General features: G+C 40.5%; 2 protein-coding genes across 2 annotated transcripts; one reads left to right on the top strand and one right to left on the bottom strand.

Annotated features, from left to right (window-relative positions):
- Positions 1 to 1,333: 1,333 nt before the first annotated feature.
- On the top strand, positions 1,334 to 15,020 carry LOC306696860 (sodium/potassium/calcium exchanger 2-like; the record flags this gene model as incomplete). Its single annotated transcript, XM_079160578.1, has 9 exons — positions 1,334 to 2,275; positions 7,161 to 7,269; positions 9,966 to 10,016; positions 10,603 to 10,680; positions 11,849 to 11,979; positions 12,822 to 13,064; positions 13,508 to 13,597; positions 13,728 to 13,894; positions 14,771 to 15,020. The coding sequence occupies 9 exons, from the start codon at positions 1,334 to 1,336 to the stop codon at positions 15,018 to 15,020; spliced, it is 2,061 nt and encodes a 686-aa protein (XP_079016704.1).
- Positions 15,021 to 18,108: 3,088 nt separating this feature from the next.
- On the bottom strand, positions 18,109 to 22,008 carry LOC306697564 (small ribosomal subunit protein eS17-like). Its single transcript, XM_079161554.1, has 5 exons — positions 21,965 to 22,008; positions 21,038 to 21,189; positions 19,508 to 19,613; positions 19,304 to 19,369; positions 18,109 to 18,236 (listed from the first exon to the last, which is right to left on the bottom strand). Exons 1-5 carry the CDS (start codon positions 21,965 to 21,967, stop codon positions 18,159 to 18,161), a joined length of 405 nt encoding a protein of 134 aa, XP_079017680.1. The 5' UTR covers positions 21,968 to 22,008; the 3' UTR covers positions 18,109 to 18,158.
- Positions 22,009 to 22,194: the final 186 nt, after the last annotated feature.

Below are 22,194 nucleotides of genomic sequence, written 5' to 3'. Positions count from 1 at the left end.
GATTCGCCTGCAAAAAAATGTTGTACACCTTTGCAAAGATAGTTCTGAAACCCTGGATGGGAGTCCTTAGATGGGGGGGGGGGGGGGTATTATTGATTTTATTATTGGCATTATAGTTTTCAAACGCTATAAATCACCACTGAGGCAAATATCTCCAGCTAAACCAAAAAGCTCTTGTTTTCCACGTGCACGTTCGGGTTTTTATTTTAATTTTTTAATTTTCAGAAGACAAAAAACCCGGTCCACACCCAAAATAACGAGCAAACTCCTCCTGTTGGCTCAGAGCATCTAATTATTCTACATCGTGCAGGCACCGCGCTCAGCTGTCCACGAGGTTTCACCTCAAACTGGCAGCTGCGACCGGCACTTTGAATGTTGGCGTATTGATACAGTGGTGTATGTGAAAGGGAAGGTGCGATGTGTTTCCGCTCCTAATCCTATTAGCAGCATTATGCTGAGCTTCGTTCCAGACCTGACATGCTATGCGCACTTGTAGCTCCCCAAAACCCGGAGTCAGCATCTCTGCGTCCGTTACGCACAGCTGGAGGGACTGTCCGCAAGTCCGAGGGGGGCGAGGGGCCGAGCAGCCGGCGCTACAGGTAAGACCCGCACAGCCTCTCACTGCACAAAGCGGCTTTTTTGGATGGTGAAGAATTAGCGATTTTCTGCGCTGACCTCATTTACTCCACACTTCAGCCTCAACTCGACCTTTTTGATTACAAATGTGATGGTTTTATTGAGACGGAGATCTTAATACACAGAGGGTATACGACTTAATTCATGTTTCATTATTGATCTTTTTCTGCGAATTTCATCACGTCGTCTCTATGCGCGCGCTCACGCTTAATTTAATTAAAGGCGATCTCGGATTTAATTGCATTATTGTGAGGCAAGTCCGGGGTTTTTTTCTTTCCGTTTTAACATGTTCAACGCGTCTTCAATGCACTGCTGTTTTGTGAGAAGCCAAAGACTGTGATTATGTAGCCATAGTAACAGGTGGCTGTCTGCATCCCCCCAACACACACACACACACACACACACACACACACACAGAGCGAGAGAGACACTCCTCTTCAGTAGATCTTCCTCTGCAGCTATGCAAGCAAAGATGACATTACACATAGACATGTTCATGATGGTGTGATTTTATCTGTTTCCAGTCTTTCCACATGTTGAAGCTGCCCGCTGTAAAAGATGAGACACACTCTGCGTACGTGTGTGCGTCTCCTCCCTGTCGGCGGCGTCTTCTCGCCACATAACGGAGCTGGAGCCATCAAGGAATAGCAATGCATCTGACATAACTTCCATGTTTGGAGTCGAGACAACGAGGGCAATGAAGGTGCGCTCGCCTCCGAGGAGGAGACTCAAGCGCAGTCGCGTCCTCTTCCTCATCTCAGGTGTGCTGTTGTGTTTCGTCTACACGCTGACTCTGAAGGCCCGGCTGTCAGAGCCGCCAGCCTCCGCCCAGACGGATGACGCTCTCGGTGATGATGTTGTGAAGGTCAGCATTCGGGAGGTGATCGCATCCAATGAGACGGATGTGGAGGTTGTCTCACCTGAGAGGACCAAACCTCCTTTAGTGATACTCGTCAACAGGACGGATATAGAACAGTGTCTCTACGTAGATCCTCAAACTCCTCCAACTCCACCGCCACCAACCACTACAGCCACCCCTCAACCCCCTCACAAGAAGGGCGATTACCCCGAGGACCTCTTCACAGTGGAGGAGCGACAGCAGGGCTGGGTGGCCCTGCACGTCCTAGGCATGGTCTACATGTTTGTCGCCCTGGCCATCGTCTGTGACGAGTTCTTTGTTCCCGGGCTGGAGGTCATCACCGTCAGGCTGGAGATCTCTGACGACGTGGCCGGGGCCACCTTCATGGCGGCCGGAGGCTCTGCCCCGGAGCTCTTCACCTCCCTGATCGGCGTCTTCATCTCCCACAGCAACGTGGGCATCGGCACCATCGTGGGCTCGGCCGTCTTCAACATCCTGTTTGTGATCGGCATGTGCGCCATCTTCTCCCGGGAGATGCTGCATCTGACCTGGTGGCCGCTCTTCAGAGACGTTACCTTCTACATCCTTGACCTCATGATGCTCATCGTCTTCTTCCTGGACAACACGATCCTGTGGTGGGAGAGCTTGACGCTCTTGATGGGCTACATCAGCTACGTGAGCTTCATGAAGTTCAACAGGCAGATCGAGCATGTGGTCAAGACCCTGATCAACAGGCACATGAATATCGTCAAGGTGTGGACCGCAGAGGAGCTGGAGAAGGTCAGTTGGTGATACACGTCTGGGGCAAAAGTGGCTTAAAGATGGATACCTTGTAATTCACAACAATTGAATCTGAATCTGTTGTAGAAAACATCCCTCTGCCTACCAGTCTGTGTCCATCAAAGCTGATTTGATAGCTTACATATTGCCTCAGTGTCCAATCAGATATGTGATTGAACAATCAGCTCTCCATTCAACACTGGCAGCTCTAAATAACTGATTACAGCCACAATTTGGCTCCTTCATTTGCGACGTCAAATGCATCTAATTCATGATGCACTGAAAAGAATCCAGTGATAATAGCAATATAAATGTAATTTCTGATCAGTTATGTGCCTGTTAAGAGCAGAAATGACTCTAGTGTCATTCGGTTAAAAGTAGGAGACATGATTAGTGAATCAACAGAAACAATCGGCAATCAACAACAATTTAAAAAAATACATTAAACATTTAAGTCATTTTTAAAACATATATATTTGTTCGTTGCCCTTTACATCAATATCGCACAGAATATTTTCCTGATAATAATATTTAACACCAGAATATGGCAAATTATTGCAAAATGAAATGTATTGTTCATTTGACGATCAGTGCAAGTTGTTCTGCAATATACCAGTAAAAATAACTCTTACTTATTTCAAACAAAAGTTTAATAACGAATTATTTTAGTTTTATAATTGCAATTTTAAGTGTTGAATGAACTCTAACAGGTGGTGATTTAAGACTATTTTGCTGTTGTGCAACCAACATCTAAAAAAGAAGAGCAGGAAGAACATACAACCAGATATAACAAAAGATGCAGACAACAAAGATGTCTCTGCAGAGCAGTTGTTACCAGATCGACTTCCATCTGTACACAGAATATTTTCTAGCCTTTCATCTCCTCCCAGTTGGAACTGCTGCCTGCTCAGATGCAATGAAAGAGGGACAGTGATTTTGTGGGTCTGAGCAGGTGATGCCCTGTATTTGTGTAAAATCCTTTGATGATGCTGAACAGAAAGGACTCCAGGTGTCACAGACAGCGTGTCACAGTAATGAAGTGATTGAAACGTCACTCTGTCTCTGCCACAGCCCTGAAATACCAGTATGCAGAGATGGTTGTTTCATTTCGAATGACAAACAAACAAAGGAATAGTGTATTTTTAAAGGGCTTTTTTTCTGTACAATGCCTGAAGATTAAACGGCTTCTTGCTGCTCCCAGAAAGCAGTAAATGTCTGAGTCCGCAATTAACATGCAGAGCTGTGTTTCAGTATTTCAAGTACTGCCAGCACATTCTTCAATAAGCCTGAAGCACGTCTGCAGACAGTGTGTGCTCCCTCAGTGATGACACTGGACGTAATGACGCATGCTGCCACATTACTGGGTCACAATTACTGGAATCTAAAGTATCCTCTTCCGGGAATTCCAGTATATGCATTGTCCAACACTTCTTAAGTATTTACAGTCGTGTCTCTTTAATCTGTTTAGAGAAGGATACCTGTTGAAAGTAGGACACAGGGAATTAAGGATCATGTTGCAGAGACAGAGGACTCAGGCAGGAATCACTTAAGAACAGATTAATTTGCACGAAGGAGAAATTTGATAGATTGTATTTTACTGTGTATCTGATTGAATAACAACCAACTAAAATTGAAATAAGTAATAAAGTAAAATAATGTACTTTCAAATTTAATATTCTGTTTTATCGCAACAATGTGATGTGCATAATGGTTTGCCAATTAACTGGGAACAGATTTCATTTAGCTCTGCAGCTCATTCAATTCAGTAGTTGTACCACTGCAGCAACTCCCTCTGGGTCCTTCTGGAAGTTGTTATCCAGAAGGAACACATGTCCTTCTGGTAATCACCCGTAATGTATCACGTCATTCATCATCATGTTTTAGCATCTAACTGCATGTCAAACCGCTGCTGTTTTGTCACTACTAATGATGACAGCTTTAGGGATGTTTTCAGGTCCATTTTTTACATTTTTTTTTTTATTTGCCCACAAACGGAGCTGACCAGGTGATGTTCATCATCGGGTTTGTGCAGTAAAGAGAGTTTAGTGAATCTGACTTACAGTATTCATACCAGCATGCCTCACAGGGAAAAGTAAGAGCGGTTACGATGAGAATACCAAACTGTCCTTGCCTCAACGTTTGTGCCACATCTGCACTTGAGAGTGCGTCTGTGATTTGACCAAGAGTTTAAAAAATAAATAACCAGGTCAGTTCATTTCAACAAGTCTTTTGAACCAAGTCCAAAGGCAAGTGAGACATCGATCCTCTAACAGCCACAGGCCTCCAGCCCCCTCCATTTTTGTTTGCACTATATGTAGTCTTCCTTTGCTACGATATTACACAGGCCTGGGTTAGACAACAACTTCATTTATATGCAACATGTAAGCACAATATCAGCCGTCATAATGATAGTGTTAAAACCATATTTTTAAAACCACACGGGGCCTCAAGGTGAAGTAATAAAGCAGGATCAACTTTAAGGCTTAAGTCTTAAATCATACATGCTATAGTGACTGGATTACTGTACAGAACAGAACACTGTTGCACACCTGTGATTGAGAAGTCCACCCGTCAATACATCCACCAGTCACCCCCCAGAAATGTTCCTTGCCGGTCTGCAGATTTTATATTGGTTTAGGTTGTGCTTAAGACCAAACTGTCAGGATTAAAGGTGCTGAATTCCAAATTAAGAGCACAAGATTGAGGGATTGCCTCCACAAGGCAACTGCTGAGCCGGCAATTAGTAGCTAACTGTGCAAACAGGCGTTTACACTGTATACGCACAGTGCAGAGAGGTAATTGTCTAGTCAGTGATGCACACAAACATGCACTCGCATGCACTCGCATGCACTCGCATGCACTCGCATGCACGCGCATGCACGCGCATGCACTCGCATGCACTCGCATGCACTCGCATGCACTCGCATGCATGCGTGGCTGGACCGGCTATGTACACAATCACAGAGAAGCTTGGATTGCAACAGACACAGCGACTTCATTCTCTCTTCAGGTAGACATTACTCCACTGTATCTGTACAAAGCAAATCGTTATTTGCCGCTATATTAATGCTCTTAATTTCTATTTTAGTACCTTTTAAATCAAGCATTTTAGATTTTTGGCAAAGGAAATCTGAACAACTAAATGTGTGATGTTGTTTCATTGTTTGACAATGAAACAAACAAATCTCTGTATATGTTCACAGGGAAACTGAGGTGCTGCTAACTGATTATGTTGTCACTAAATTTACAGGAGAGTGAATCTCCACCAGCACCACCTCCTCCTCCTGCTGCTCCTGCTGCTGCTGCTGCTGCACCTCCTCCTGCTGCACTTCCTCCTGCTGTCCCAAAGGCTAAAGATAAATCCAAACATGAACTTGAACCACCTCCAGGCTCCCCTCAATGCAACACACCGCCACAAGATGATGACAAAGCAAGACTCAAGGTACGAAAAGCTAAATCTAGTGTTGATGTGGACTGATGTTGGATTGACATTCTTCATTTTGGTAATTTATTAAATGGCTGTCAGTATTAGAGCTTCCAATTTATTGCACCTTATTTGCTATGGTCATTTTCCTTATTCAGTGAATTGCTCAGTTATGATGTTGGTAATTGAATTCCTCATGTAAAGGCAGAAATTAGCCCCAGAGATTCTTACCCCTCTTGTGCAGTAATGTAAAATAACATCTGCAAGTCAAGAAAAAGTTGATTTCAAGGCTGTTTAAGGTATTCTATACAGTTAAATGCTACATTTAGTGTGTAAAATTAAACTAACTGATAAGGGTGGCAGATTTACCATCGCAATTCTGAGTAGTCTTTGAAACAATGGCTCATTGATTTCAGAAAAAGTTTGACAAAAGCAGTTTTTCATTTCTAGACTGCAACTGATTTTACACGGTTGAAACCACAACTGATAAGCAAATTTTATCAGCTGTAGCTCGCTCGCTAATTAAGCCAACGTTAGCTAAATGAATTGTCTGAAAACAACTCGTATTAAAATGAGAACCCTATGAAAGCAGTTTCATAAATATGCAATGCAGCACCGGCTGAATACATGATGTGGTTGTGCTACAAGACTGAGGCTAAATGCTAACACGTTCCAGGAAAACACCTGCTTCCACATAGTGGGTTAGAATACAGTGACCAGACGTCGCGGTTTGTCTGGGAGTGTCCAGGTTTCAAGCTGGGTGTCTCGATTCCCAACAAATATCCGTTAAACACTAAACAAATGTCACGGCTTTCTCCGCAATTAAAATAGTAACAATTATATTAGTTTTCAGGTCATGCATAGACATTTATCATATTCTGTCCAACTAATTATTGCAGAACCCGATATAAAACATAAACAAAGCACCACCTGTCTAAATTCAACACAATATTTATATGCGTGTCAAATCGATGCTATGACGCCCAGGGATCGATCTGACAGCACCTGGCAGTACGCAAACGTTTAGCTCTCATGTTAAAGAGACTGTCTGTCTTTTCCAAAGAGCTCATTCCTTTATAAAAAGGAAATGCTGCGTTCTGAACACACTGCCAGAGTACATTGTGGAAATGCCAATATAAAAGGTCATATTAAGATGCCCAGATAGCAATATACAATAGTTGGCAGAGAATGTGTCGCAGTCTTCCATTTAGCGGGCAGCTTTTGCTTGTGCACCCTGACCCTGTGTTTACTTTTAAAAGGTATCCGACAATCAATAATTCTACAACACCAATCCTTCAATCTCACCGACCGCTAGATGAAACTAAATTCTACACACTGCTTCTTTAATCACAGAAGATATTGGTGCTATTGGCCTTCAAAGCTTTGCACTTGTTCAACTTCACATTGCATTGAAGTTGTTGATGCAGTGTGGTTTCTGACTTTGTGTCTGCTGCCCTGTAGACGCGTCCCACCCTGCAGCGAGGCGGCAGCTTTGCGTCCCTCCACAACACCTCACTGAGGAGCACCATCTTCCAGCTGATGATCCACACGCTGGACCCTCTGGGAGAAGGTAACGACCAGAACCAACCATAGTTTCTGCAGTACTGAGATCCAATTTGCAGCCTGTTGCTTGAGGAGCTTTTTATTATGTGCGCCCCTTTTTTTTGCATTTGATCCTTAAAGGTTTTTTAAAGGCAGATTTTCTCTAGTGTCGTGTGTGAGAGAAAATGTTTTCATAGATTTTCATAAATCTGCAGTGGCTTTGAGGTGCAAAATACAACAAAACAAATAAACCAAAAAGAAAATTACATTTAAGAGAACTTATAAAATAACCAATTACTGTGTCTGAATGCTCTACAGTTTCTCAGTTCATCAAATATACTATTTTGTCACGATCACCCTAAAACTATTAGAACTTGCCCTTTAAAGTTGAGAATGAAGGAAAACAGATTCTTGCAAATTGTCTGCAAATAAATACTCTTCACTTTTAGACAGCATTTTGGATATTGTTTAATTGCAACAATGGGTATTTCTGTACACCTTAACTTGATACTGTAGTGTTATTTCTGCACCACATTGTAATAATATCCCACTGCACACTGTGCTGTTGGATGCAGAAGAGCTGCAGCTAATGATTCTTTTATATAAAGCAGAATTGTTGACAATGATAAATGTGTCTTATTTATATCATATATGACATAAATGCATACAATCTGAGGAGCTGGAGTTGGTGAACTCCTGCTAAAAAAATTACTGAAACGATTAATTTACTGCTGATCGACTAAATGTTCCAGCTCTAGGACGCAGTGACTTAACTCTGTCCTGGTCTGTCCGTCCGGTCCCGTCCTATAAGTCAGGGCAGAGCGGTGAACCAACGCGACCTTCAGCCCGTCCTCAAACTCCCTGGGCCGCTGTTCCCTCGCTCTCACAGCACTCGGCCACCACTGATCCTAATCAGCTTTTGAATAGAGGCTAATAACAGCTGGATAAGAGCCAGCGAGCTAACAGACCAAGCTCTTTATCTCTGTGGAGACGGTGTACAGTAGCAGCAGCTGAGGCCGGCTCCGTGTCATTACTGTGGTAAACTGTCAGCATCTTAGACATGAACCTGAGGAGGTTCAGCTTCCTGACAACTAAACCAGTTTTCTGTGTTACAGAAATACAGATGTGGAGGAAGTATTCAGATTATTTACTTAGGTAAAAGTACCATTAAAGGAAAGATCCTCTTCCTAAAATACTTTACATTGTTAAAGGGTCATTTTGGTATTTTTAAACCTGGACCCTATATTTTCCCATGTTTTTGTGTTTAACAATTTTTTGAATTAAGGCAGTACGCTACTCACGGCAGCCGCTAAACCACCTGCAATGTAATCAGCAACTCCTCACCGTGAATGGACGTCCAATAAAACTGCTTGCTTTTGCAGCCGACAGGCTCTGATTGTTATTAGGAGCCTACAGAGAAATAAAACGTTTTCTTCCCCTTTTGCTTGATCCAGTTGTCGCCACATCAAGCAAAACATTAAAAAATAACGTTTTATTTCTCTGTATGGTCATTTCCATGACAAAATGACACAAAAACTTTAGAAGCTGTAGTCTGCAGCATTCTCCCAAAATACTCAACCAATTTGAAAAGTTATTTTCCCCATTGGTCACAAAAACATGGAGAAATAGGAATATATATAATATATATATAATATAATATATAGAAATGTATAAATCTGAAAAAGAATTGGGCTAATGTTTTTCTCACTTAAGATCAGGTAAACAAAAAGTGGGAAACAGGTGGGAAATAGTTTAGTTCTAGGTGCACTCAAACAAAAGGTGCATATATTGGGGGGTTAGCAAGTTATTTAAAATAAAACTCATCTGGAAGAAAAAAGATATGCTGACCAAAAATATTTCACCTGTTATTTGTATTTTTCACATTTCATAAATGTAAGGAATAAATATAAGTAACTTAGAAATAATATCCTTGCAGAACTCTCCTGTTAGTCATAAACACAGGAGAGAAAATACTTTAGATCAAACTAAGAAAATAGATTTATTTCCTCCTGTTTCTCAGGGCTTCTGTAGTGATGCCCCTGGTGACGCATTGCTGAGTTTATGTCATTTTTTTGTTCCTGTAGACAACTGGTCAAACAAAGTCACATCACATGCAGATATTTTAGAAAGTTACAAATGTGTTTGAAGGCACCGAACAGCTCAGGCAGGTGATGACCTCATATCGGTTTGAGTGGACACAGCGTGCGGTCACATAGACAATACGTAAATCTCAGATGGCCAAGAAGTTAAAATGGCTGCTGTGGGTTTCCATCCTTAGAGGTCCCCGTTAAAGGCGCTGTCCAGAGGAAAACCAAAAGAGGTAAGAGCGGCAACATGTTGTCGCCTCGCCGTTGTTTCCTGTCATGTGTCTTGTTGTGGTTGTAGTTCGTGAGTACATTCAGTAACTCAAACAAAAGAACAACGGTGAACAAATCACAATCCTCTCCACGAGTATGGCAGCGTATTGCTGCCACACTAGAAAACGGATCAGTATCATGTTATAACAAGATGTTTTCAGGTTATTACAACGTAAAATATTACGTTATAACAAGAAATAGTTATTGTTATAACAAGAAACTATTCATCTTGTATAAAGTTGTATAACATGAAAACTTGTTATATTGTGCAATTTATGTATATAGCTGCATGTGATTAAAGTGTCACATAACCGGAAGAGACTGAAGATGTTCAGAATTTAGTTTAATGTGTGTCTCTGCCAATCAGAGACATCCTTTAATGGGGATGTCAGAGGGGAGGGGTCAGTACAGAGGAAAGGTAAGACATTTGTGTCCCCCGTCTGTAGTTGTAGTTGTTGTTGTTGTTGTTGTGGTCAGTCGGATCTGCTTCTGTCCCAGAAATGTTTTTGAACTGTTTTTTTGGATATCTTGGATGTTGTTGTATTCGATGGTTGTTTGTTTAAATTGGATGGTTGCATGTGTGTTTGTTTGCATCCAGTTGTTTCTGTGTTGTTGTGAGGATCACTGACCTTTTTTCACACACTGGTTGTTTGGACAACTAATAAATAAACTATATAATAATAATAATAATCACAGAATTATTACAGAATCTGAGGTTGTGCTCATTTAGTTTGAGCAATGTCTTGCATTTTCGTTAATGCAATTTAAGAAGCAAACAACTATTTTAAATACTATGATACTTTTATTCAGTTGCTAATTTCGCAGCCCATAGTATAGAAATATCTAAGAGTGGATATTTAACTCAAGTCCTTGGTTCAGTTTTTTTTAGATGGCCAGAGTGTGAGTGTATAAAGTCAAAGGCATGTTGACTTGGTTGAACAAAGTATCCCTCGACCAATATTATAAATAATGTTGTATATGAGCGATGATTTTCTTGATTGCAGCCCAGAACAAAGTTAAGCCTCTGAATGTCCCGGTCTCAGGCAAATTACAGAGCAAGTCACATCACCACCCCTCTGAAGGTGAGTTGTATGTTACAATCTGACGGCAAGATGTATGTAAATTTCATGAGATAAGTGTATTAGCCTAGCTTAGCACAAAGACTGGAAGCAGGTGGAAACTCAAACTCAAAATGTTGAAGGTTTGGTCTGAGTGTATCGGCAGAGTAAAAGACGCATGCTGTGTTACATTGTTAGCTTAAAAATAAAGGTTTTTCTGTATTGTGGCCATTTTCTTTGCAGCAGCACGTCAAATTCAGACAAAGAATTGGTAATAACCATGTAATGGCCGCTATAACCATGTGTACCTCTATCTTTTGTATTGTATTTAGTGACTTTTGTTGGTATTTTTCAATGAAAAGGTTTTCTTTATTTAGAAGTTTGTATGCTGGAAGTGCAGTACTCTTATAAAAGGTTGGTTGCTTGTCTGTGATCAAAGATGGTGTTAAGGATTGAAGAAGGTTGTTTTCTACAATCAGCGGAGCCTTTCACTCAGTGTTCGTGCGTCACGGAGTAATGAGGTCCTTCAGAGTCTGAGGTGCAGAGCAAAGTGGGGCTGCATGGAGTCTGGAGGGGCCTCAACAAGAATCCATCAGCCCGAAGATTAACATGCAGATGGGACCGTGTGTGTGTGTGTGTGTGTGTGTGTGTGTGTGTGTGTGTGTGTGTGTGTGTGTGTGTGTGTGTGTGTGTGTGTGTGTGTGTGTGTGTGTGTGTGTGTGTGTGTGTGTGTGTGTGTGTGTGTGTGTGTGTGGAATCCCTTTTCCTCCATTACTAGAGCATGTTTATCTCTCAGTACTCCAATCACTGGCACATTGTACCGGCCCACACAGTGTAATAATTTTGTCAGCTTCAATGTAAAACGTACGATTTGTTTTGTCTCGAAGTGTGAAATAAAAAGCATCTCCTGTTAGACGAGTGCCAACACCTTCATAGGATTTTAAAGTGTGTGTGTGTGTGTGTGTGTGTGTGTGTGTGTGTGAGCAGTTTTTGTCAGAGAAAAGCAATGTTTACTGAATCATCTACTTGTCTTAAGTTAAGACAGTGGAGTCTTGGAGTGATGATAAAAGGATGACTGTACAACTTAATTGGAGTGTTGGAGTCCTGTATACAGTATATCTGCTGATGCAGTATAATTATAATATATGTATAGATATCACTGTCATTCTGTGTGTTGTTCCTCTTTCTCCAGATGATGATCCTCAGGCGACTGAGCCAGCCAGTGCTGCTGCCGGTGCACCAGGGAGCGCTGCAGCCGAGCCGTCCACCTCACAGCCTCAAAAGACAGAAGAGAAGAGCGTGAAGACGGCCGACCAGCCAAAGGTTCACACAGTTGATGTCAAAACAATGACTAGAATAGAACATGAAGACTATTCACACAGACCTGTTTTAAATTGAGATTTTGAAAATGATTTTGATCCTCCAGTTTCAAAGTAGTGACTTTTGGATGCTACTACCGACACATAATCTTTTCCATGTATTGTGTAAAACATGAACAACCACATCAAAGTAACATTTCCTGAGATAAATAACAATCAGCCTCTCTACACTCCTGCCATACTCCATGTTTGTTTATGTTAATCGCAACTTGGGACAACTGGGAAATAGGAGGTATTGATGAACTTGTGAACTATTAACACTTATTATTAATGTTATCGTTACAACCGGGAACGTTCGACTTAAAAACAGTCGAATGTTGTCAATTTGGATGATAGAAAAAATGAAGTCGCATTAAGAAACTTCCAGCTGCTGATGTGAAGTTTGATAGCAGACGCATCTTCATCCAGAGGAGAAGTCCGTTGTCTCCTGCCTCATAAGCCGACCCCCCCTGACTCAAGAACCCTTGGTTTTTATGCTTTTGCGTGAGTCACTCCCTCTGTGAAGGCCGCTCTAAGTACCTCAAGTACGGATGTTGAGTAAATGTATTTAGCTACATTCCTCCACTGCAGCAGACACTTTTCAAACAAAAAATAATAGCTGCATTAACTCCTGGAAGTGAGCAATTATTGTTATTAGTTCCAACTGTGCTTTTCCTGCTGTCAAGAGTCAAAGGTTTTTGTTGTGGAAAAGGTCAAGTGTGCTCACATATTCGCGACGCTCTCAGGATTTAGGTTATTCTGAAAGTCAAATGAAAGGTAAAGTCCTGGCGTTGCTTTCTCCTGCAGGCGGCAGCGGGTGGATCAGTGGCCACGGAGGGCAGCGGTGGGGACGAGAGCGGCAAAGAGGAAAGCGGGAAGGCCGGTGAGAGTGGGGGTGATGACGATGGTGGAAACGAGGAGGACGAGGAAGACGACAGTGAACCGTTGTCTTTAAAGTGGCCTGAAACCAGACGCAAGCAGGCCACCTACCTGTTCCTGCTGCCCATCGTGTTCCCGCTGTGGCTCACGCTGCCTGACGTCCGCAACCCGGTGAGTACAATCCACATTTGAAGTCCTTCCTGTCCAGGGAAGACCACGTATCTCCATCCTTCATTTCATCACAAACATTTCACATCAACACAGCTGCAGTGTTTCTTTATGTGTTGAGAACATTCTCCTACTTCAGTCAATTTAAAAACCCTCTTTGATCAGCTGGAAAATGAATCATTACAAAGGCTGTTTATGCTAATATTGTTGTGCACATTTAAGACTCTAGGGACCTCTCATGGTTGCGGTGATTCACGGTTTTTGAAAATATATTTGAAAATGAATTATTTGCTTTGAATGAGGTCCTTGAAAATGATGTAAATAAACAGATGTCACACACATGCAAATCAGTTTGACATGTTTTACTAAAGAGCACCATTTATTCATCTGGTTTAACGTAATAATGTTCTGTGGCTGTTTCTCTGAACTTGTTTCTTATTTTCCAGGAGTCCAGACGGTATTTTGCCATGTCGTTCATCGGCTCCATCATGTGGATCGGAATTTTCTCCTACATGATGGTGTGGTGGGCTCATCAGGTTGGTTGTCATGTTTACAGCAATTTAAAAACCACTGACTTTCTGGAGTCCCTGCTGTTTTTTTGGCAAACATCAAAATAAACGCCAAAGGATTCCTGGATTATTCATTTGTAATCTTCTTGTTTTACAGGTGGGGGAGACTATAGGTATCTCGGAGGAAATCATGGGCCTGACTATCCTGGCGGCCGGGACGTCGATCCCTGACCTGATCACCAGCGTGATCGTGGCCCGGAAAGGTCTGGGGGACATGGCCGTGTCCAGCTCAGTGGGCAGTAACATCTTCGACATCACTGTTGGGTGAGTACCAGCTGCAACGGAAAAATAATTTCAAGCTGGCTTGGTTCGGCTTTTATCTAATTGCAGCAGTAGAAAAAGTTCTCAGTTCCTTTACTGAAGCAGAAGTATCAATACAACAATGTAAAAAATACTCTAAACAAGTAAGTCTTCAAACAAAATCCTACTTAAGTAAAAAATAAAAAAAGTTAAGTATTATCAGCAAGATGTCCTTAAAGTATAAAAAATATCAGTGTATATATATTTATACATATATATATATATATATCTCTTAAATATTTGTTTTAATCAAAGCAGTATTAAATAGAAATACAATAATTTATTTAATAACCATTTGAATTGTGTATTTTTATGCAAATCACCACTAAAGATGACAAGAACAATTTCCTATATTTGATGGTTTGACGGGTCGGTTTAAATGATGGTGGTGCAAAAAGTTAGTCTGGAGCCTTTTCTACCAGCTGCTACATCAAACTAACCGATATACCATCAAAGATCAGCAATTGTATCTGAGGCCAAAGAACAGGATTGTAGTGATAGTCGTAGCGAAATATCTCTGGTGGCACTGCTAACAACTCATAGACATGACGAGGGGCACCAACCAGCTTTTTGAGAGGCGTTTTATTTTATACGCCAATTGCATGTTTTCAATGTAGATTCTTAATCTGTAAAGTAACTATAGCAGTAATGAAGTAGAAGTACAACATTTCGCTCTTAAATGTGTTGGAGTAGAAGTGTAACATAAGGTAGAATTACTCGGGTAAAGTACAAGTATCTATCAAGTACATATACTTGCTAACTTTCCTCTGCTGTCTAGTGTTTAGATGTACTGGTCTGATAAAGTATGTTGACAGAAACCTGTCTGTCCTCTGGTTTTAGTCTGCCCGTCCCGTGGCTCATATACACCCTGTTACACAACGGCGAGCCTGTAACCGTCAGTTCCAACGGGCTGTTCTGCGCCATCGTGCTGCTCTTCCTCATGCTCCTCTTCGTCATCATCTCCATCGCCATGTGTCACTGGAAGATGAGCCGAAAGTTGGGCCTCACCATGTTCGGGCTGTACTTTGTGTTCCTCGTGCTCAGCGTCATGCTGGAGGATCGCATCCTCATCTGCCCCGTTTCAATCTGAGCTGACGGGCAGAGAGAACGATCACCTCACATGACTTAGGTACGTCCAGACAGGATCAATACCGTTACGCTGGATGTGTTAGATAGAAGAACCAAACCTTGATGTCAAAAGGCTGACCTGGAGCACAGTAGACGCATGGTAGTAAAACGACTAAACTAGCAGTGATGTCAAAGGAAACGTCCACCCTCAACATACTTTTACATTATTAGTCTGTAATCTTTAACATTTTCTAGCTGCTACTCCATCCAAAATTAGTGTAGTGTTCATTCACTTTTTTTTCCGCTAAAAATCCCACAATGCAATGTCCAGCTTTTTATAGATCATTGTGCAACGTTACATCTGTCAGTGATGACAGTGTCAGAAATAATGCTCTTAATATAGCAAAATATTGAGTGTAGCAACACACTCCAGCATTGGGACGCACCTCAAAACACCCTACTACTGGTATATTTTACAGCACTGACAAACGCTCCAGAAAAGAGTTTTCTGCTGACCTTTAGTGGTTTAACTTAACTTCTACAACTCCTTTCCATTGTACGTTTTAGACGCCAGAGTCTCCCCTGTTACGTCACGGTTAGGGAGGGGTGAGAGAATTCAGCTGAACCAAACTATCAAATCCGAGCGGAAACATACGAGTGAATTTTGAGCATTTTTGATATGTCAAAAGATTCTATGTGATTATGTGTGAAATGTGCAAAGAAATCACTTAAATGAAACTTGTACCTACAGTTGATTTTCTTTTGTAGATTTTCCCAAACTTGTGGTCGTAGAAATGTACGAAGCCCGGGAGGTGAATTTTTATAAAGTGCACGCAGGCTTTTATTAAGTCACACACACGCATGCTTTACTAGTTCAGGTAAACGGACCAACAGCATTTCAGTGGATTTTAATGTGTTTATTTGCGACCAAAAAGGACAAAAGACTTGCAAGCAATCATTTCTCAAAAAACAAAAACCTTTTGTTGAGAACCGCAATGGATTTCTGCTCAGAATGTTCCTGATTATGACCATTAGTGGTTTAACTGTGCATTAATACACAGGGAAAGTCACCTCAAAATGCATTGTAACACATTCATAATGTCGTCATAATTGAACTCTCGTAAAGAAATGTCATTTAACATGTTTCAAATAAGAGGAAATGATCAATGTGTTACGATGCCGTTTTTCTCACATTCTTCTCTGATGACGTCACACATTCAGTAAGACTTGAGAGACGATTGCTGAAATGTGAGGCTTTCTTTATTTTTTGTTTTTTTCAACAAAATCCAAACGACGGCTGACTTGACCGCAGCTGAGCACTGAAATGCTGTTGAGAAGGGGGACAGCATCGCCATTACTAAAGCGTGCATAGGCTAAAACATTTCGTCCATGTCACCTCCCGGGGTCCCTAGAAATTACACCTTTTGTGCAATTTATTTCTTCTTTTAAGGCTATTGAACTTCGGTGCAAAATCTCCGCTCCAGAAAGACACCGTCGCTTTTTGATTTGGTGTCAGTGCCCTCTCGAAAACGGTTTTAGATTGCTGATAAATTGTTTGCTACAGTATAAGACTCCTCTGTAGCTGCTGGATGTAACTGTACAATTTACTACCAACAAATACAAATGCACACAATAAAACTGTACTAGAAATGCAACAAGCACAGAACGTCACCTCTGACTGTTTTAGTTAATGTGTGGGTGGAGTTTTCCTTTTAATATTTTGACCATAATGCTTAGGGTTCATCCCTGAGGTGACTATAATGGATAAATTAATTAAATACATTACAGCAGTAAAGGTTTCAGATTCATTGTGCAGCATTTCAAAACTACTGGATGCAACTTCAGTTTCGTGTGTTCAGTATTATCTCTAAAACTCTGTTCTGTATTCAACCAAACTATAGTGTTTGTTCAGTGTAGAACAATTTTTGTGTGAACAAATATATTATTTTGTCAACATAACTGTGGTGGAGAAAACCAGTGATTGTGTCTGTGTGTCAGACTGTCTTAGCTGTGAGAAAATAAAACCTGAGTGGAGTCATGTTGTCAGATGTCACTGTCTTGTTAAATTGTTCAATTGAAGTGGATGCAAACGTGTATTATTGATATGAAAACTATCAGTATTTCAAATAACAATTACATGCTGCAATAAATTATTTTTTTAACAGTGAACTGGAGCTGTGTGTGCCGTATGTGATGCTCATTAACATCTGAACATTGTTATATGAGGTACTTATCCAAAGTCAGTGTTTTACCTACAATTACTGTTTTTGTCGAAGGAGTCCGGTGGCTTTTAAGAGAGCAAAGATAACGGCTACAGTTCCCCTTCGGAGAGGGCTGTCTGATAACAAAAATAGTAATGTATAGTAGTAGTATGTCAAAAAGTACAGTATGTTGAAAAAAGTCAGAAAAAAGGTCAAAGTATAGCATGTTGAAAAAAGTCAAAGTATAGTATGGGATAAAACGTCGTCAGAGTCATAACAGTTTTTCATAAAATATAAAGACAGTTTCGTGTGTCATAACATTTTTTTAAAGTACATTGTCATAAAACGTGTTTTAATCATAGTACAAGTCCTAAAATATCGTAAGTCGTAGTAAAATATGTAGTCAAAAATATTATACAGTATGTCATAAGATATAAAAAATGAACAGAATAGTTTGTCAGAAAATATTAAAAAGTCATAGTAAGGCATAGTATATCATAAAAAAGTAGTCCTTTATAAAATATAAATTAACTCATAGTCATAAACACAAAGCGTTGAACTGCAGGTCATATAAATATTGTCATTAATCTGTCATGGTATAGTATACCATACAATTGTAAGTAAATCATAGTACAGTATGTCATAAAAAGTCATAGTATAGTATGTCATAGTGCTACGTTCTTATGTAAGTGCTCAGATTAACACATGTTGGCCTATTCATTGATTTCTAAATAACAATATTAACATTTATAACATGACGAATCGTTTTGTTTTACCGTCGATTCAGGCTTCTTAGATCAGATTGTGTAACAGTTGCCTATTCGTGGCTCAAACCTAGTTGTGTGCTACCACTATCTGGTTGTTGAAATATAATATAACAATCACTCCAGGGGTAAAAAAAAAGAACAATTCTTATTAATAATTATGTGTCTTTATTAAGAGGATCATTCCACATGATTTTACAGTCCTCGTGGTGTTTTGAAGTTCATTCCAATAGTTGGCTGAGTGACCTGAAGGTTGGAAAGGCCACCGAAATCCTAAAAGGAAGACAAATAAATCACGATTTAGGGATATAAACAGGAATTAGTCATCACAGGGTTATTTATTTCATTAACACTAATAAGGGGATAAATCCTGCGTTATTATCAAGTCAATATGACTTCATGTTAGAAGAAGATAATTTAAGTTAATTCAGTTACTTCATACATTATTTTTTTATTATTCACTGAAACCAAAAAAACAAATCTATGTATTTGATTTGATTATACCCTCTCTGATATAAATGGGGCCTGAATACTATTGGATCATGCACAAACTTGTAAATGTTTGCATTAAACGACCAGTTTATTAGTAAAAAAACACAAATCTATTTCCTACTGGCTGAATCCAGCTAATTTGGCCGTTTATCAATTAAATAATTAAGTAATTGTGAATAAATAATAATTTAGTGTGTGACTGTTGATCATTTGTTTATGATAAACAAAAAAATATGATTCATCCTGCAGTAAATCATCACGAGTGATGTCGTTAGGTATTTGATTTGTAGACCTGTTTTAAAGTGTTACTTACATTTCTATGTGGGGAAGTTTCTTTAATAAATCCTGCTATTAACAAAAAGCCTGTGACAGTTCATCTACATGATGTCTTCATGGACTGATGGAAGACCTTACTAACACACGTATGCAGTAATGTCTCCAAAATTATAGTTTTACAATCCAAAAAGAAATATTTAGTTAGAAGCAGTCACGCTCAAAGCTTTTCTGACGGGGAATGTTTTGCCGGTGAAACTCAGAACATTAATAATGTTATTCATCAGTGTGTGGTTCATACTCGCTCAATGACAAACCAGACATCATTAATGTGTGTGTAATATGTTATGATTTTATCCAAATATTAATTTTCATAACAATGTTTGTGCTTTTATCTTAATGTAATCATATTTTATTGTGTTAATCTGAAGTAGATGTATTCAATAAGCAACTTGACGTCTTTACCGTTTATTCTGAAGGAATTTGAATAAGTCTGAGGCCGAAGCTGGAAGTCGTCAGATCAAAAGGTTCGTCATGTGTCACTAAGAAAACAGCAGAACGTGTTTCACACTTACCAGCATCTTGAGCATTTCCTTTGTGTCTGGATCCACTTCGATGAGCTCCTGGTCCAGAGCAGAAATCTGGAGGAAAAGACATTTAAAAAAAACAAATCAGCCGTCTGAACTGTGTCTTTTCTAACATGTTCTATTAAAGTTTGAACGACGTGAGTTATTAAAGCAAAGCCACAGATGTCGTGTTGCGTGAAACAGTGAGCGGACCTCTGGGACGTAGTTGTCGCGCCTCTCTCTCTCCTCCTCCTGCAGCTTGATGGAGATTCCTCTGACTGGACCGCGCTGGATGCGCTTCATCAGGTGAGTCACATACCTGAGGGACAAACAGGAGCTCATGGTTATTACCTGTATAATAACACAACGATCATATTAGTCTGGTGTACACGGACGGTTCACATACGCTATATCTAGCTGCAGAGAGTTGCTATTAATCACATCTTAAAAACATCTATTCAAGGATAACTATTGAAGTGGGGTGAAATGTTTGATTTAGATGAACAGCAGCAGGAAACTACAGCCGTCGAGTCCTCTGAGGTAATTTACCGCCTGCTGACTCACTGAAATATCGCTGCACTCACTTCCACTGACAACGAACATCTACAGTGGACTGTGACTCCACATTTTAAACTCCGCAGGCTCCAGCAAAGGGAACGATGTCTGTGAGATGCAACATTCAGACAGCTTTAAACCACCAGGTTTCCATTCACACTGGTCGTATATTTTATAGAAAACAATCTGAACATGAAAACTGTGATGTGGACACTGAGTAAATTATCAGACCAAGCAGAACACAGTTAACACAAATACTAAATAATTCACTTGTTTGTGTTGACTCACATCCCAAAATCGCTTTTTTTAAAGACTTGAATCTGATATAAACCCCATTACATATCATGTCACACCGTTTTTGGCCATCATTGGTTCACTATGAGGACCATACACTAGACGGCCCTCTCAAACGCCACACCTGATGAAGGTGTGGAGTAAACAAGGCTCAAACGGTACCAGAGGAGCCTCTTACTCCGAGCTATGTGAAACCAGGAAAAGATTTTCTCTGATTGTTCTCACTACTGTGAGGGAGGTAAATGGGGTCTTTTTTTAAAGACATACTGGAGTATTGACAGGTGTAATTAACAAACAACGTCAGGAGTCCATAAAAATACACAGAATACAGACAAATATTATTAGTTCCACATCAACCTGAACTTTATTCATCCCGAGGGAAATAGCTGTGCAGCCGTCACGATACAAAGTGCAAATATAAAAATCTAAAGATAACAATAGGGTACACATCCAAATGACCATATACACACGCACACACTAACAAAATGAAAAAAGTCCAAACCATGCAAACCGTGCATTACATTACTCATACTATTTAGGACGCCAGAAAAAGATTTAGTTTGTCCCAATACATAGAACTTCAGATGCAGTACGTCAAAAACACCAGGATGTTCTGCTGCAGCCCTCGTCAATTTCTGTGCATCTTCTTGCTAAAGAAATGACAGATATCCCATCATGCAATTGTTCTCTGTTGACCCTCAACAGCCTGCATGCCGCTACACTTTCATGTTACCACCAGGCTTGAGGTGAACTCACAAAGATGAACCAGGCTGCAAACAACCAACCACAATCACCTGTGTGGGAAACATTATAAAACACTGACGGGACGTCACCAGCTAGCAGGAGTGCATGTTTCTACTGTGTACAGAGATAATAGCTGCAAACTCCACTTACCCTGCAATTTTGTTACGCAGAGGCTTGCTGGGGATGATGGCGATCTCCTCGCACACCCTCTTGTTGGTGTGGAAGTCACTGCCCAGACGCATGTAGTATTTCTCGATGATGACCCTGGAGGCCTTCTTGACGGTCTTGGTCCTGACGCGACCCTGAAGAGAAATGAAACGAGACGCTTCATGCAACTGAAAGATGTAGTAATAACACCATAGGGATGTGCAATCACATGTGAAGTTGCCTAGTTGATGTTTGTTTTGATGTACTTGACTGAGTATTAGTGGTCAAAATTCCGTCAACTTCCTCACAAGAAATACATTTTTGTTTTACATTTTACTGTAGTTTACCCAACCCGCAATGTAACTATTTAATCCGTTTTAAGGCAAATTAAAAGCAATTTCATCACTGATTAGAAAAGTAACCTTGCACGACTGCTTACTAACCAGAAAAGCATAGCACCAATTAGAAACAACTTTCAAAATAAAACTACGTGTCATTAATGCAATTTAAGGCCATTAGTTTTGACAGGATAACTCCAATAAAACCGGAAATAGTTGTAAAGTTTGTTTGTGAACAAATCATACGCTACACATTAATCCTCTCGCGACGGTTAAACTGGTTAAAGGCAGTACTCAAATAAAGAGAATAACAAACTGAACCTAATCTGCAGTCACGAATACTTTGTGTTCCGGTGATATTCTGGTTGTGTATTGGACCGTTTCGTTACCAGTTAGCTTGTAACACGGAACTATTTTGACCGTGTTTACGTACATTTAACGCCACTAAAGTGCACCAAATTATAGCGTTAAGAAACCTTTGAGCCGTTTGTGTGCAAAGTGATACTTGTAACCGCTTGGTGGACAGACAGACAGTGAGGATTGAAAAGGATTGTGAGGGCTGGAGAGGTGAAGTGATCGCTGCGTTACCCACCATGTTGACGCGGACCGGTGGAAGAGAGAGTCACCGGAAGTTCATACCGGACGTTCATAGTTTACAACCACCCGCCACACCAACGCGCGGACAACAGCGACGACTAGCCGCGGGAGGGGAGCAGTGCACTGATGGACTGTAACTGTACCGCCTGCTTGCAATTGAATATTTTTCAAACAAAAAGTTGTTGCAATTGTAAGCTTGCAGTATAATGAGTGAATATGGCTGTA

The sequence above is a fragment of the Pholis gunnellus genome (assembly GCF_910591455.1).
Source record: "Pholis gunnellus genome assembly, chromosome: 1".
NCBI lineage: Eukaryota > Metazoa > Chordata > Actinopteri > Perciformes > Pholidae > Pholis > Pholis gunnellus.
This window is presented reverse-complemented; position numbering and strand designations above follow the sequence as displayed.